This window comes from Melanostigma gelatinosum, assembly GCF_949748355.1.
Source record: "Melanostigma gelatinosum genome assembly, chromosome: 11".
Lineage (NCBI taxonomy): Eukaryota > Metazoa > Chordata > Actinopteri > Perciformes > Zoarcidae > Melanostigma > Melanostigma gelatinosum.
In genome coordinates this window covers 5,005,195-5,021,926 of record NC_136644.1, presented here as the reverse complement: position 1 = coordinate 5,021,926, position 16,732 = coordinate 5,005,195, and the positions used below count along the sequence as shown (strand labels likewise).

At 42.3% G+C, this 16,732-nt stretch overlaps 1 protein-coding gene across 1 annotated transcript; it reads left to right on the top strand.

Moving 5' to 3' along the window:
- Positions 1-5,601: 5,601 nt before the first annotated feature.
- Positions 5,602-16,256, top strand: LOC306785202 (voltage-dependent calcium channel gamma-1 subunit-like). The gene is made up of 4 exons (XM_079279450.1): positions 5,602-6,188; positions 11,317-11,391; positions 14,129-14,275; positions 14,432-16,256. Exons 1-4 carry the CDS (start codon positions 5,951-5,953, stop codon positions 14,662-14,664), a joined length of 693 nt encoding a protein of 230 aa, XP_079135576.1. The 5' UTR covers positions 5,602-5,950; the 3' UTR covers positions 14,665-16,256.
- The last annotated feature ends 476 nt before the right edge of the window (positions 16,257-16,732 follow it).

Genomic DNA, 16,732 nt, shown 5'->3' with positions numbered 1-16,732 from the left:
GTAGTAAATATGCTACAGTGTGTGAAATGTGTGTTACGGCTCAGACACTGCCATACTATGACACATATATCGCAACACAGTCTCATGGAAGTTTGTGAAATCGTAATGAAATGCAATCTATTGGTTTTGTGTACTGGGACGTGCATTGTCCGTTTTTTCGCGTCGCTCTGATCTTTTTTTCTGGACGACATTACATAAAAAAAAAAAAGTTAGGTTCAGGCAACAAAACCACTTAGTTAGGTTCTGGAAATACATCATGGTTGGGCTTTAAATAACTATTTTAAGTTAGGTTTCGGGAACAAAACCACAGCATGGTGTCGAACACCGGTCACGTGGATGAAAGTCCTCTGTTTGTTGGACCCATCCACCTCCATCCCTGCCCCGCCCCGCCCCGCCCTGCCACGCCCTGCCCCGCCCTGCCCCGCCCCGCCCCGCCCCGCCCACCATAAATCTTTTTGTATATTAAATACTCCATCACTTGCTCTGACTGTTGCTTCGTCATGGATGCATTTAATGTATGTGTCCACCATGCAAAACGGTCCTAATTGACTTTCAATTGGAATTATTTTTCTTACGCACACAAAACCAATAGAATGTATTCTGTGACTATTGCCTGACCTGCCATGATATTGGGCTGCATACAGATATCTGTAGATATCCATCAACAAAAATGACTACAGGCGCACATAATGTCAGTACATTTCAGTCTGCAGTGTGACGTGTCAGCGTAAACATTATTTGTACAGACTGTGTACTTCGCTCTCCATTTGCTCAGGGACGATGTGTAGAACAAATGATTATTACTTTTAGAGATGTAGAGCTAATCATGAAAGAGAACAAATGTGTTTACGGCGTTTTGGTTTTCCTGACCTAAGCCTCACAGACTGTGAGTTGGCATGTGTAAATACAGAGGAGAGATCACGCTGTATGTGTTGATGTTAACTCTTGTTTCTGTAACTACTGCCTTTTACATTCAGAGGGTTTTTGATACGTTTGTAGCCAATGCAGAAGTTCTATTTAAAGTATTTCTGTACTCTTACCGCCCTGTATTGTGTAACATTCATTGCAATTATTATTGCATGACAGGTATTGAAAGATTGCACATTATGGCAATGGACAGCTACATGTGTCTGCAAATCCAGTTATTTTTTTAGTCTATCAACCAGAAAATTACATCCATTTTACAAGCAACAAGCAGATTGTGTCACATGGTTTCATTTTGTCCCGTAAGGTTTCTGTGAATCTGTGAGTGTTAACGGGTCACAAATTGATCCAGTGTTTGATGGAAAACTATTATATTTAACCAACGAAGCAACATGATCTTCTTAGCCTCAGATAATTATATTACAATAGATAGTTTAGAGTGTTGTGTGACATGCAGAGAGGTCAGCGTACATTGACGTGACTGGACACATGGGTATGCTGAGTCTGAGATCTGGCATAGCTTCCCGGTGACCTCTGACCAGAAGGATTAAAGCGGTGGGCAGCACCAGCAGGCATGGAAATAATCACCTGTTGCATGTGGACAGTAGGGGCATTTTATCATCCTATATAAATGTGTGAGTTGTTGTATGAGCTCTATTAAGGACTTGCATTGTATTCATTGGGTTTTAGAATTGCAAGTCTTTGGAAAATGTGTTGTGTTGTTTGTCAGTTTTTGGATTTGGTTATGATCTGATTTCCATGTGGAGAGGATGTATCATTATGGAAATGATTGGTTTATTTTCTCCTTTGCTTATTTCAGCCACTGCTGAATTGGTGCCCCAACCAGGCTGACTCCTCCCCTCTCCTTCCCTGCTGGGAAGACAAAAACCTGAACCCCGACCCTCAGTCAGATGCTTTGCATCACAATTAAAGAACAGCAATTCTAAATCATTAATGGGGACACTCAACTTAGCAATTACAGTGAACTTCATTCGACCTGCTTGTGGTTTAATGCCAAATATGAACAGAGAATTGGTCCACTGCATCTGCTATTCTTTATCGAGGAAGTATTGTGCTTATGACATGAAGCTGATGGGTCTCCTATGCTCTGCTATGAAATTGTGTGTCAGACAGCCGGGCAACCACAGGGGATTAAAATAAATCTACACCAGCCGACTTAATGCTTGATTGAACTAACAGGCTCCCAAATGCTCATCCAGACTTCACTTTTCTTCAAACAAGAGATGGAGAAAAGTGAGCATTGTATGTGTGTGAAGGGTTAGTAAGAGTTGAATTCACTCTTTCTTTAGTGCACGCTTGACTGGGTTAAAACAGTGGCATGTGAGGGCGTGGAGTCTCTGCAGAGAGTCTCTGCTCTGTCAGCTGTAGTTGTCATTCACGTCACTGATGTAGAGAAGGGGAAGCCTTGAAATAGAATAGACTTCTTTTCATTCTGCGTTTGTGTGATGTAGCCTTTCTATGTTACACCAAACTGGTCTAATGACCTTTGTTTTCCATTCCAGCCCTGAATTCAAGAGTCTTCTTCACCGACCTCCTCTGTCCATCACCCAGACTGTTAAGCCCTGTGAATTTCAATGCCACTAACCTTCACTGATATTTTCCTCCACAATAAAGCTGCACCCTCCCCCCCCCCCCCCCCCCCCCCCCACTCCCTCATGTCGCGCGGCAGTGAATCTTCCTCTCCGGTAATTAAGAGGAAAATGGCGGGGTGCAAACTCCATGCAGTCACATGCTAGCCAACATGCTTGTCGGTACCTTGCTGTGCAGAAAAGATAAAATAATGCTTTTAAACTCTACTCAGGTACTGTCTTTGCACCTTGATTTGTTGGCGTGACAAATGGTTCAGCAGTGGTTCACACTTCAGGTGTCTTTATACTAAATCTGATGCCATAACAAAGATTTATTATAAAAAGTACTTTAACAGCTATAATTTTAGTGATAAAAAGCTACTTAAAGATATTTCGGATGTAGTTGCAGATCGTACATCTCCTCTTGTAACACATGAAAATGTATCTGAAAACAAGCAAACATCTCTCACTGTAAACCTGTGACTATAACCTAATTACCCTTTAAACATGCTAAAACGAAGGAGGGTATAAACCTTCACCGAACCCTTCAGCTGATCTATGGAGCCCCTTTTTTCTTCCCTTAAACTCAAACTAAATGAAACTTCACCACTTGCGTGCATTAAAGTTTTTGTTACGATTCAATTATTTCATAAATACCCTCCAAAAAGAAAGGGTGTATAAAATCAAGACAACTAGATGAGTAAGAGATTTCAAGATATACGTCGTAAGTTGCTACAGTAAAGAATTGGGGCCGTGTGAAACCTTTATTTCAGAATAATGGTGAAAGTCCGAATTGGTGCAAAGAAATGTCTGTTACATTATTTTAAAGGTACAGTGTGTAGCATTTGAGTGAGGCGAACAGGGAGACCATGTCTTTGAAAGGGAGGAGTAAACGGAGGGGTATTTAGTCGGTTGCAATTTGCAACCACACCACTAGATGCCACTAAATCCTACACACTGTGCCTTTTTTGTAATGTTTTCCATAACTGTGGTTTATAAACTTCTTGTGTACAACCCTCAACCTTCTATGGTCTGCTTGGAATTCTTACCTTTTCTGTTTGGTTCAGGACTTGCATGTTTGGTGAAATAGAAACATATATCAATAGTGTATCATTTATGGTACTACTGGGCCTGTAAATAACAAGTGTCTTTAATTATTTCCATGAGAGGTTTGTAATGTATCATTTTGCTGATAAATTACTCTGAAATAAAAAAAAAGTGAATAGAATTTAAACATCTATTTGATTTTCTTTTAAGGCATACAGTTTGCTCATTGTGATTTATGATGAAAAGATTGAAGCATATTGATTTGATTTGTTTGTCTTATCCCCATGATAACTGGTCAAGCAAGTCAAGTTTATTTGTATTGCCGAATATCACACACAACACATGACACACACTGGCCTGAAAAGTATTCTTCCCATTCTGAATCATTATTTTTTTTGAGAGTCGCAGATATTCCAAAATTACTCAAAAGAAAATTTGAGTCGGCTCCTCACCTCACCTAACATGGCCCTCAAATCATCAAGCACTCAGGCAAACACCCGCTATAAATCAGACTCACCATGTTTTTAGGATGCATGAGTCTCAAAGCCAAAATAGATTGGCGTATGGGTAGTAAAGATATTTTGATCGGGCACAAGTACAAAGCCATAGTGGTGTCCCATATGTCACAAATAGTTCAAAGGAGTAAGGGGTAAGCGTCAGACAGTTGTGAGAGCCTCAGAATCACAGAGGCGTATCTCACCATTGCACCAACTGTTCTCTGCCATGGCCATTGCAATCAGCGTTTCTCACTGACCTGCTAGTAGGAAAAGCACAGATTTTTCTAACAACAATGGCTGATTTCTCTTCCAGTGTTTCAGTGAGCGTGACTGTGAGCGAGCGTGGACTACAGCAGGAAGCTGAAACTGAAGCAGCTAACTGGAATCCAGTTGTCATTCATTTCACTACCTGTGCTTTTCTTACTGTGACAACACGTCGTCTGTGAAAAAGTCAGATTGAAGCTGTTACCTGCTGTAGACAACACTGCAGAATGGAGCAGGCTCAAGCTGATGGGAAAATGCTGAAGCAGAAGTAGACAAGAGTGAGCTGACAAGGTTACAAAAAGATGTGCAACAACAACATCTGAATCAGAATTCTTCTTGTTGAAGTAAATACCTTTAATATGGCACAGGTTTCCTGGGCAGAACATAATCAGGAACCCTCACATTAAATAGGACTTGGGTTATCATTTACCAATTTACCAATTCCTCCACGCAGTTGAATAACGGCAAAACAGCAGTGCAAAATGTTAAGGCCACCACTGTGCCCATCTGAACCTTCTATGCTACATGCAGCCTCATTTGCAGGAAACGTGGTGAATTTTGCATGGCACAACACTTATTCGATCATGTTTTCTATTCTTTTCTTATTGTTACTTCTGCAGGGCCTGTAGGGTGACGTATCCACTCATACTCCTCAGTACGATATAAACTATCATTTGTTGGATGACAATATGATGTTAATTTTCTCAGACGGACATCAGTCAGCAGATGAATGCCCCCTCACTGATTTCCCCTTTTAAACCCACTTCTGCTACGTTCACACAAGTGTGTAGAAATGTTCACGAAGCATTTTACCCTGACGCTGCAGCGACGCCACATTGGCCATCTGAAAAAAGAAAGAGTTGGTCCCTGGAATTATTAAAGAAGTATTGTTCCAGCAGGTGAAACTGTGTTTGACAGCCTCGCTGCTGCTCTTTATAATCAGTGAACAGCAGCATCCTCTTTCTCCTTACACAGTAAATAGTTTACAGAGACAAATCCACACCAAGGCTGTGTCACAGTGAGGCAGAGAGTGAAAACACAGCCACTATAGATGGATGGAAACCAGGGGAAACTATTCTCACACGGCTGAAAACGTCCATGTTGAAAGTTGCGTGTTTATGTGAGTCCACTTATTATGGCACGCTACACATCTCCACTCACTGGCACTGCAACCGGACACGCAGACAGCCTGACAACTTGACTCACCAGTCACATTTATAGCCCCCACCCACACCCACCAAACACATGCAGCATCCTCCACGCCCCATTGCCCACGATGACAGACAGTTGGTTTGGTCATCAAGTTCCTAGATCTTCCTCAACAGCTGTACGTCTAAACTTGCAGCCCCACAGTTGAACAGCAAGTGAGAAGGGAAAAGGGGACTTTGAACTGGGACAGAGCAGTCTGGCCCCTTTCCCTTCGAACCAGAAGCACAGATCTGCGACAGCGGGAGAGAAGACACTGGTCTTAGGCGGAGAGAGAGACGGAGAAGAGAGTTTGTTGGAAGCCTGCTGCAGTCACTGAGGAAAGAAGCCCCAGGGACACAGACCAGTGTGTTCACGTCACAATTTCTTTTTTCATATCAGGGGAAGAAGATTCACTGAATAGAAATCTCCCCACCTGGAAACATGCACAAGCGCACAAAGATAAAGATTGCAATCTTCGTGCTACTAGTGGGTATGGCAAGCATGTTCATTGCCGTGGTAACGGACCACTGGGCCGTGCTCAGCCCGCAGGTGGATAAAGCCAATACGACCTGCGAGGCGGCCCACTTCGGCCTGTGGCGGCTGTGCAAGAAGTACATCTACATCACCTCGGAGAACTTCATGCAGGGGCATGGCTGCGGACCCATCAGCCTGCCTGGAGGTAAGAGAACATTGGAGCAAAACAACTCTTATGCGTCTGACAGATAGAATGACAATACCGTATTAATAATGTTCGTCTGTAACTGTGAGGTGCCTCTATGCAATCCAGCCCACAGCTCTGAGGCGGGGAGCTTCTAAGAATAGAGGTTCCAATGCAGCATCACTTGATATGGCACATGACATTTGAAACAATCCTAATCTTAGTGAGATGCGTGCATCCTTCCATAATGTATACATTTTTGGAGGGAAATAATTCGATGTTTTCCATCGTCATTCATCATTAAAGGTGTTGAAATGCAGCCAATCAGTAAGCTGACCCAAAGACTGGACCTGACCACAGTAAATATGTATCTTTATATAGGCATAGAGTGCCAAGGGGCTGCAGTTGTTTACTAAGCAAACACTACTTTAGCTGATTTTACTGATTGGTGTCTCCTCTCTAAAGAGGTATTTATTCTTTAAAACCAGTTTGCCAGTTCTCCAAACAACATGCGAGCCAGTACGTGACATATACAGACACTCTATAGAACATCTTCAGGAAACTTACATTAAAACAGCTCAAACACACTGTATTTAAACACACTTTGGAGGTACTTTAATTCAGTATTCCCATTGGTAACACTTTATCTTGCAGGTCCCACTCCTCATAAAACTCTAAATAATAAATGGGTTCTGTGTCAGAATACTGTCTGTATTTTCTATTTATAGTCTCAAATTACATAGATCCTGAAATTGTATATTACTGTATAACTCTGCTCCACGACACTTCAGGGGGAAGTCTTGTGGATTATTCTACTCACTCCACTAAACATTTAAAGTATGAAATAATGAAAACACATTCAGTACTGATTTCATAACACAACAATGTGAAAGGGGCGAGCAGACAATAGTACTTCAGCATACAGTCATTGCATGGAGTAGGTTGTGGTGTTACTTAAACTCAAGTAAAGGATCTAAATCGGTGTTCAGCACAGCCCTTCGTGACTGTAATGAAATACAGTCAACAGTGTCGAGCAGCTGCCGACTTGCAGTGCCTCTTGTCTCAATGAGTTGCTGTGGGAGTCACTCATCTGCTGAACCGCGCTGGCAAATTGACTGTTATCTGAGAAACCATTATCTGACTGTTGCTCGTTGTCACCCCCTGCGTGACGCTTTATTTAAATTGGCCTGAAACTGCCCCCCCCCCCCAAATTTGTCCAACTCACAAGGCTGAGAGAGACTCCCAAAATATGTCCCAACTGATGGCGGCTGTTAGACTTTTGGGAATCCCAGACACTCTCTGTACTGCAGGGCCATTCCAGAAGCAGATGAAATGTGTGAGGGCGGTTCTCTGGTGCAGACATGGCAAGCATGTGCTGAATATACTAAAGCAGCTCAGCCCACCAAGGCGCGGTGTTTATCGGATCGCAAACGCAAGTGGCAAATGCTTCAAGATCCTTTTTCTGCCCATGCATACATTCATAGCCTACTGCAATATCATGTGCATTGTAGAGCGTCAGCCACCTGTTCCTAACACATGGCTTTCATTTCTTCAATAACACCTGTGATTTGTGATGGCCACCGTGGCAGCCTTTATTTGAGAAGTGAGTAAATCCATCCGTCTCCCGGGGGGGTTCTCCCAGCCCAGGAGCTGTATTTGGACAGGAACATTATTGTTTATCACATGTCTTCGGAGAGGTGTCAACCCTCTGATTCAAAGCAGGACTTAAACAGTATGTGTGGAGGTTCCCACTGCGAGACACTCATCTGGAAAATATGGGCTGAGCTGTTATGCAGGTCTACTGCTGACAAAGCGCAGATGGTGAGATGATCTCAGGGAAAACTTTAATGCACTCAATGCAGACTTGCATCCCACTCTATGTTGTTTCAGCCAAAATCTTCCCGAAGGCTATTTTACTTTCAGATGACTGTCGTCCGAGTTCTCCTTTTGATTTATACTTTTCTTTTCATCCTGGTTTTCTGAGCGGCTGTGAGTTGTATAAGAAACATCAGATATGTTACAATGCTCCCCCTTGCCACAGCATATACAGAGGCAATTATTGTAATGTTTTTAACCATGATTCCAGGAAGAGAAAGGGTGTGGTTTTTTAAACTGCTCAGCAAGCGTCCGTGGTTATAAATATAGGCCACGTAAATACTCAGCTGTCTTGGGTGGAGGCCACGAGGGTAAAGTGTTCACGCCGAGTTCAGCGGCCTTCTGAGTGACAGGGCCTCATGGATAGGTCCGGCATAACTTTAAGGCCAGCTGTCCACGAGACCCTCTCGCAGCTTCACATCTCCGTGCAGTCGCGGTCACTCAAATTACTTCACACTCCCCGGCATGGGATGCATGGTTATAAAAGAAAGTGGTACCACTGGTATTTTGCCTCTATAGGCACTCACATGAACTAACAACCAAGGGATAGGCTTCAGATATGGAGATGGGGAACCGCCAGTGAAGTCTTAAACACTTAGTTAGACAGGTGGGCTATGCTTCTCTGGGTTTATAGCTCAATCAAAGCTCTAGTTTGCTGGAGTGTGCTCAGATTAACAGAGCACGACGGGTATCGGAAGTAGCATGTGGTCAAATTGTAATTTCCTTTAATTGATACATTTTGCAAGTGTAGTAGTTATCAGGCTCCATATAAAAATACACACATTTTCTATGGCATATACACATGTGGCATAACTGCAGTTGTCGACACTTGTAAACCTGAGAATGAGGAAGGTAAGGACACGCAAATAGAGCAGAGAAAACAAACACCAGGGCTCAGAGGTCTGGGCCAATCATAGCTTCTGTTGCTGACAAAATGAAGAGACAGTGCATGCCAAAGCTATATAAAGTGTGATCTGTGTTGTGCAGAAATGCTGCTAATCCGATGTCCTCAGCTGATGTTGGGAAAGATGACGGATTCACCCCACTAGGAATAAGAGGGGCTTTACAGCACTCGTCCTAGCCGGGAAAAGCACCAGCCACAAGTGGTGCAGCAGTGCGTGTCAGTGTGTGTACGCCATTCGCGGCAAGCAGATATATTTATCGCCTCCAGCTGCTCATGTCTTTATTGAAGCTTTGCGCTGTAAAGATGGTACAAAAAGGTGTAAATAGGCAACACACATTCAGTCACATGTGGGAATAAAGCTGCTTGATACAGATAATGAGCTCAAAGGCCGAGTGGCTCCACTTCAACATAAATAACAAACCAGATATGCATTTAGTGAATGAAGAGACACTTGGCCTGCTGGCAGTTCTTCCATCTTTCCACCCTGGACCTAAAAAGACATCGTATCTCACGTACAGATGAGACCATGTTTCCTGCCTTTGAAGGAGTGGTAAAGTATAGAGCGTAGTGGATTTGCATTAATTTAAAAACGTGAATATTTTTGGGAAGTTCGTGGAGTTCAAAGATATTTTCCCGCCTCTCTTTTCAATACAAGGTCTGGCTAAGAAGTGCTAATAGTTGACGAGCCTCTATCACATCCACCTCTCTGTAATACGTGCCTTCTACTGTGAAAACGGTGGAGCTCGTTGCTTAGTAACAACCTCTGTTTTTAATGGCCAGTCCCCGTACTCGTTCATAAAAACATTTCTTTTTGTATGTGTGTGCTGTATCGTGTTGGCCTGCAGCATTAAAAGCTTGTCATTTCAAAGGAGGTTTTTGTAAGCATTGCCATGTTGCCTTGGCTTTGAAAAATATGACTCAGAGTTGTTGTTTTTGCCTGTTATATCAGATTACCGTACTCTGCTATTTCCTGGTAGAGCCATCTGACATCCTGGCTTATCTCCATGGTTTACAGGGTACATAGGAAAATGATCTACCATCCCAGCACGGGTCATCAAGCTTTTACCATCATGCGATACCTCGCAGAACTACACAATTTCGCATGAAAGCATTTCAAACATGTCCTGAAGCTGTCTGTAAAAAAGGGATTAGGAACAATCGTGTGAGTGGAGACCTCATAGCATAATCATCATTGACGTGCACTTGTCTTTGCATGAGAGTAGATGTGACAGAGTGATCTGGTGTTACTGCACATAACCGTCCTCCTTCTGCACATACGATCATCCAAAACCACGTTTTTATTGATTTATTATTTCTTTTTAATGCCATTCTGCTGCTTTCAGAAACACGCATTACATGAAGTGAAGCCTCAGATGTTACCACATCATCTTCATGTGATACATTATGGTGCAAAAAGCTCTATGAATATGATTTCCATAGCCCTCCATCATTCATTCATGATCGAATAGAAGTGTGAAAAAGTTCAGCAAAGAAAGAAGACGTGGCCCTAAACACAACTTCAGGTGATTTAGTGGAATAGAAATTCATTCTAAAACACAGATTAGGGGTCAAATTTACAGCAAACATCAACAAAAAGATGTTCATAACATGACAATTTTGATAACGATTTGGTTTATTTTCCAGCAACTGCAATTTGGTTGAATATAAGCAGCTTGGTTTAGATTGAAAAAAGATTTTGGTAAACAAAGTGAGGTAATCAGAGGATGGGCACACTGGTCTTCAGAGTTGAAAGCAGTTCACGGTGCCATTTTAATTAACCAATGAACTGTTACATCTCGGCCACATGAACCTTTCTTGATGATTCCCTCATTTTTTTTACGCAGTAAGCATGTATTTGCATATTTCACGACATTCAACGAAATACATCAAAGAACAGTCAAATCCAGTGACGTTGTAATTATCAAAACGTAATACAACATCAGACCAAATGACTGTGTAACGTGAGAGGTTCATGGTGATGAAGCCACAGACGATTATATATTAATTAAAGAGCATGTTCGCGTTTTTCAGCACATTCTTTTGGTTTTAAAGGCCTGCAACTTCCTCTCTATATCCTCATATCAACCCCTTTCATGGCAGCAATAAACAAAAAACAAAGCTTTAAAAACCCACATTTATGCCCAACACCAAACTGCATACAGACACCGAATCACACAATTGTGACTCCAAATAAATACAAAAGTCTGCTTTGTAAATGGGCAGCTGACAACACGTCAGCCACAACAATTCCATGTGGTGTTAATATAAATATGATGTTTATACTGTTGTTGTGTTTACACCTTGTTGTGCTGCCCAAAAATGACTTGATGTATGAATTTGAACTAAATCCTATTTTCTTTCGTTTCACAGAGGAAAACTGCACTTACTTCAGACACTTCACTCCAGGGCTGGATACCGAGATATTTGAATATAAAACACAAAAAGGTAGGTTTCTGTCATTGTTCCCCTATTGTCGTGACTCTCATGCGATCTTGTCTAAACATGAAAAGGGGAGAGATTCATCTGTGAATTCATTCTGAAATATATTCCTTGGAACATTAGGACTTCCCAGTCTGTGTGAAGTCAAACATCAAACTGGCTTCATCACGTATTCCCAACTGATCTCACCTGCTGCTGCGGCTCTGCTCTGATCTACGATTCAGATTTCCACTCATGTTTTACTGCTGACCTCAGAACAGTTATTGGTGTCACAGCAGGCGTATTGGAGCAGCTGTCAATGATAAAACTCAACATTGGATACGTAGAAGTTCTGGGTGAAAGGCAATTGGATTTTCTTTTATTGTTTCCCAACCCTTTGTCCAACAGGCTAAAAGTCAACATGCTCACGCAGGTAATAACTGGAAGAACTTCATATTTCTTTATATGCTGATACTGTATCGATTCTGTTTCGCTAATAGTTTACATGCAAAGATTTGTGACAGAAAGTGGCTCAGACTGCATGAAAAGTAGTGCTATGATGTTGCAATAAATGCAAATGCAGATCCTGTTCTGATTGCGTAAAAACAAATAAAATGTGTTTTTTACTCAGTGTATGTATATGACGGTGTGCTCTTTAAACTATGACAGTTTTTCTAAAATGAGATTTTTTTTAAAATCGCAATGTATTGCAAATACGTATCGTATCGCCAGATCATTTTCAAGACAGCCGTTGTGTACTGACACAAGGCTGACTGTGTTTCACAAGCGAATACGGTCTGTACGTACGGTAGACGACAGTCAACGTTTTAGTGTGTGTTTGTCTCCATGTTTCTCTCTCCAGTGTGACCCAGTTACAGCTGTGACTGCACAGCCAGCGCATGTTGTATGACCGGCCTCACATGTAATGTGCGTTAGTGGGTCGAGCACATGTGGAGCACTGTCACACTCAATTATTGGGGTGTAAATGTGAATACTCTTGTGCATGAACTTGTACACCCCCCCCCTCCACATCCTAAACTCAGAGACGCTAATGCAATAATACATAGCTACCCCTCCCCCATCCTCTAACACACATGCACGCACACACACATGGGAGTCACACTTTACGTTTCCTGATTGCAGCACTGACCTAAGTCCCCTGTCGTGTTATTCACTCTTCACTGAGCCATTTGGCAATAGGCCTACCACAATGGTGCATATGGTTGAATGAGCATAGTATGTACTGTATGTCACCACAGGCAAACCCCTCCATACAGTAACTCTTCACAATAGGGAGTTCGCCAGGGTAAAATAAATTGACTGTAATGGAATTCTTACAAGTTGAGAATCGTCATGGATGCTGTAAGAATAGATGTTAACATTTGGAGGTTGTTCGTATCTTTTCCAAACATAACTAAACTGAGCAAAATGTCTACATAACCTTTATTGTGCCATCTTATTTTGGAGAACTGTCTTTCTTACCAGGGCACACAAAACACGGGGGAAAAACCTCACAACCCATTTCTATACAGTGGCCAGACATACCTTTTCACCTGTGTGTGTGTGTGTGTGTGTGTGTGTAAAGAAACAGAAAAAAACAATTGCACTTTCAGGCATCATGATAGATATACGTGAGGGTTAGCCTCTGCCAGACCTGGTCAAGAAAGTGAACTTCAAAAAAACAACAACTCTGAACTTTGATTGTATTCTTCGCCAAATCTCTCCGACATACGTAAAGAAAAGCAACACATGCACATGCCTATTCACACATAAATCACATGTGCAATAACCTACAGCATATATACATACACGCATACACACATACATGTATAAATATACACATGAAGAAAGCTATGTATGACACTATCTTACAGAGAAAAACACATATACTGCAATACTGTGGCAAACACTTTGTGGGCCTGAGTGAAGCCTTTTTTTTTTTTTCCCTAACGGCACTCGAGACTTTTTTACATGTCAATCTCATGTTTCTGAGGAAAGAGGTCTGATGGAATGAGTCCTGTATGACTGAAACACTGGTATCCTTTGATGTCTCCCTTGCTCTGGCTTTTGAGAAACGTTGGTGTTGAGCCGGCCAATGAGCTCCACAGACGTGCAGAATCTCAGAGAACACAGCGTGTTCAGGGTGCGGCTCATCCTCCCCTGCCAGCAGAGGATGAAGGCTCCGTCCCCCAAAGGAGTGCCTCTCCCCTGGGCATGGTTCACAGGCAAACAGGCGGCAGATCAAAGGCCTCCCATCACATCCACCTCTCTGATCGGAAAAAAACAAGCCAGCTGCTGTCCCTGTTACGAAGTCACCCGTTACCTGTAATCAAATTACAATCATAGAGCATATTTGTATGTTGAATAAAAGGTTATTGCCTTTATAGCGAGTCTTTTTCTTACAGTCAACGAATTCCATGAAAAGACCATAACCAACAAAAATGTACCGGTAGTTCTTACCTGCGTAGCTGAAGCCTCCTCTGTGCCATAGAGCGCCATCGTTGTCCAAACACTGTTAAAAACACACAGTTGCAATGGGTGACATGTTCCATCATTACTGTGAACGTGGCCACTGTAGGGAATTACACAAGAGTAGCGATGTGACTTTTGAATAATTCAGACTGCTTGTTAAAGCAGTTTCTTACATTTGATTGTAGAAAATGTGTCTCTAACATACATTACAACAAATGCATTCCACTCCATGTGAACAATGTGCCATTACATATTATGATGACAATGATCATTGAACACTCTTTCTCTCCAGAGTACAACATCTCGGCCGCAGCCATCTCCATCTTCAGTCTCGCCTTCACGATCCTGGGGTCTCTGTGCTTGGTCGGATCCTGTACCGGTAAAGGCAAAGGACGGGACTACCTCCTCAAACCTGCTGGCATGTTTTTTGCATTTGCAGGTGAGTCCAGTTTACCAAGCAAATTTCAATTCCCCCGCAGCATTTACATTTTGGAATGCAAACAAACCTCTCACTTTGCCTTTGTGGTCACATCATTTGTCATGTGACGAGAGCTGCACTACCCGACTCATGCTCACACATCCCTGTCCGTCCCAGGTCTCTGTGCCTTCATCTCGCTGGAAGTGATGCGCCAGTCGGTCAAACGCATGATCGAGAGCGAGGACACAATCTGGATCGAGTACTACTTCGCCTGGTCCTTCGCTTGTGCCTGCACCGGCTTCGTTCTCCTCTTTCTCACTGGCATCGCCCTCCTGCTCCTCTCCATGCCCCAGATGCCCAGGAATCCGTGGGAGACTTGCATGGATGCCGAGCCGGATCAAGTCGAGTGATAGCGAGACAGACAGAGATCAATGCAGGATGAGAGTGACTGTGACTTTTGTTTTGAGAACAGATTTGAGTAAAAATTCATTTCAAGAACAGGAGCTGGAAATAAAAGAGTAACGGCATGATGACAGAAACTGGTTTGGTTGTGGATGGACCATAACCAAGATGGGAAAATTACCTTCCTGCAATTATACATCCTGTATGCTCAACCCAGAGTGAAAAATAAGGCAGTCCTCAGCAGCACCTTCTTTGCTATGGTTCGTGTTGGAGATCAGAGCTCAAATCTGACCTGAGGCCTAGAAACAACCACTTCTCACTGAGAGCCAACAGCTCTTCTACTTCTGTTTCTTCTCTTTTGGCTGAAACTCTTTCACTGCCAGCACATTAAAAAGAAATGTTAAAAACCTTCTAACAAACATCACTGACTGTCATGTGACATGGTCTGGTTTGGTCTCCCAAATATGTTATCGGGTTACGGTTAAGTTAGTTTCATTCACATTCTGAGAATATAGTTCAAACAGTTACAGCCTGTCATGTGAAGCGGTGACTTTTCTTGGATTTCATGTATGATATCGTGTATATATCGGTCTGGTCATCTGTGGATTTTTGTGTGGGATCGCTCAAGGAATCATTTACTTACAAGAAATATCGATTCGGTAAGATAAGCTTCGACGTATGTATTTCAAACGTGCATTTTATATTTCTAAGATTTACAAAAGAACCTTTAAAGATGACTGATTTCAGGCAAAGCCGCAGCACAGAGCAGGTTTGTTCGTGTGGCCGGCTGAATGCTAAACACCCACATGGTCTGCATGTTGGAAAAGGTTCAGCTCTAGCAGGTGCACATAAAGGCCTTCTACTTGTTGACAGCTTCCAAACCAAACTGATACAAATAATTCTCTGTTCGTTTTCACGAGTCATCATGACCCGTTAGAAACACGTGGCAAATTAGTTTCCTTCACACCACACACAATATAAATATATTGTGTATTGTATACAAAACCATATACAATACTGTACACCATTTCCGAGGCGGAGTGCAACATCACAACAGAGAAAGTAAGAAAAACACCAGCACAGGAGTGAAGTTATTCAGGTTTGCACAAAGTGAAATTTCATGCTAAACGTGATTTTTCTTGACAGCACCCAGTACGTCTTGTGTTGTACTGTAGCTGTGGGGATTCTGAGACATTTGTTTTACTTTGCTCAGCATCGCCTTCTGTATGAAACAGCTGCTGTCCCGTGTATATTGACGCAGTTAAGCAACTTAATGCATTTGAACTTTTTGTGCAAAACCTGCAGCAGTTTGTGAGAGCAACCGTCCACGTCATGAGGTTGTTTAGGACTGCAGTCCATTTGTTTTACTTCTAATTATATATTCTTTTGGCTTTTCCGATATGTTTTAACTAAAAACAAGTGAAACAAAAAGAAAAATATGTAAAAGTGGTGTATTTCTTTCTTCTCTTTGTTATGTTTGAGTCTATTTCGTTAATCAAATCAAACACATTTCTGAATGCAGTGTATTCTGTGTAGGTGTGTTTGAAATGTGCTATATCTTTGTAACCAAAAAATTAAATCTTAAGCTTTGGAAAACTTTTGTACGAGACTGCTTTGTGTCTTTTGTTTGTTTCCTTTGCTGCCATGTATCAAAGACAAAAGGAGTGCGGATGAGCGGCTGCCGATGGGATTAGTGCGTGTTGTGTTTCGTGCGTCCCTTCATGTCCTGGTAGGCGGACAATAAGTCCAACTGGATGTAGCTGGTCACTCCATCACCAGCTCTCCTTGCATATTGTCTTTTGGCGACGCCCTTTCATACATCCACTAACTGACCGACTGACCGAGTATTTCATACATGTGGTTAGCAAATTCTGTACATAAATATAATCGTCCCAGTACAACTGTGTGCATTTCCCTTCTTTTGTCACGACAAAGGAGAAGCTGCTGCCGACAGTGTGACCATTTTCTAGGACGATAGCGGAAACCTTTGACGTTGAATTAATTAAACTTCAAACGCCTAATAATTCCTGTGCAGCAGCTGGTATTCAATAAAGGCACACAGGCAGAGGATGAAGA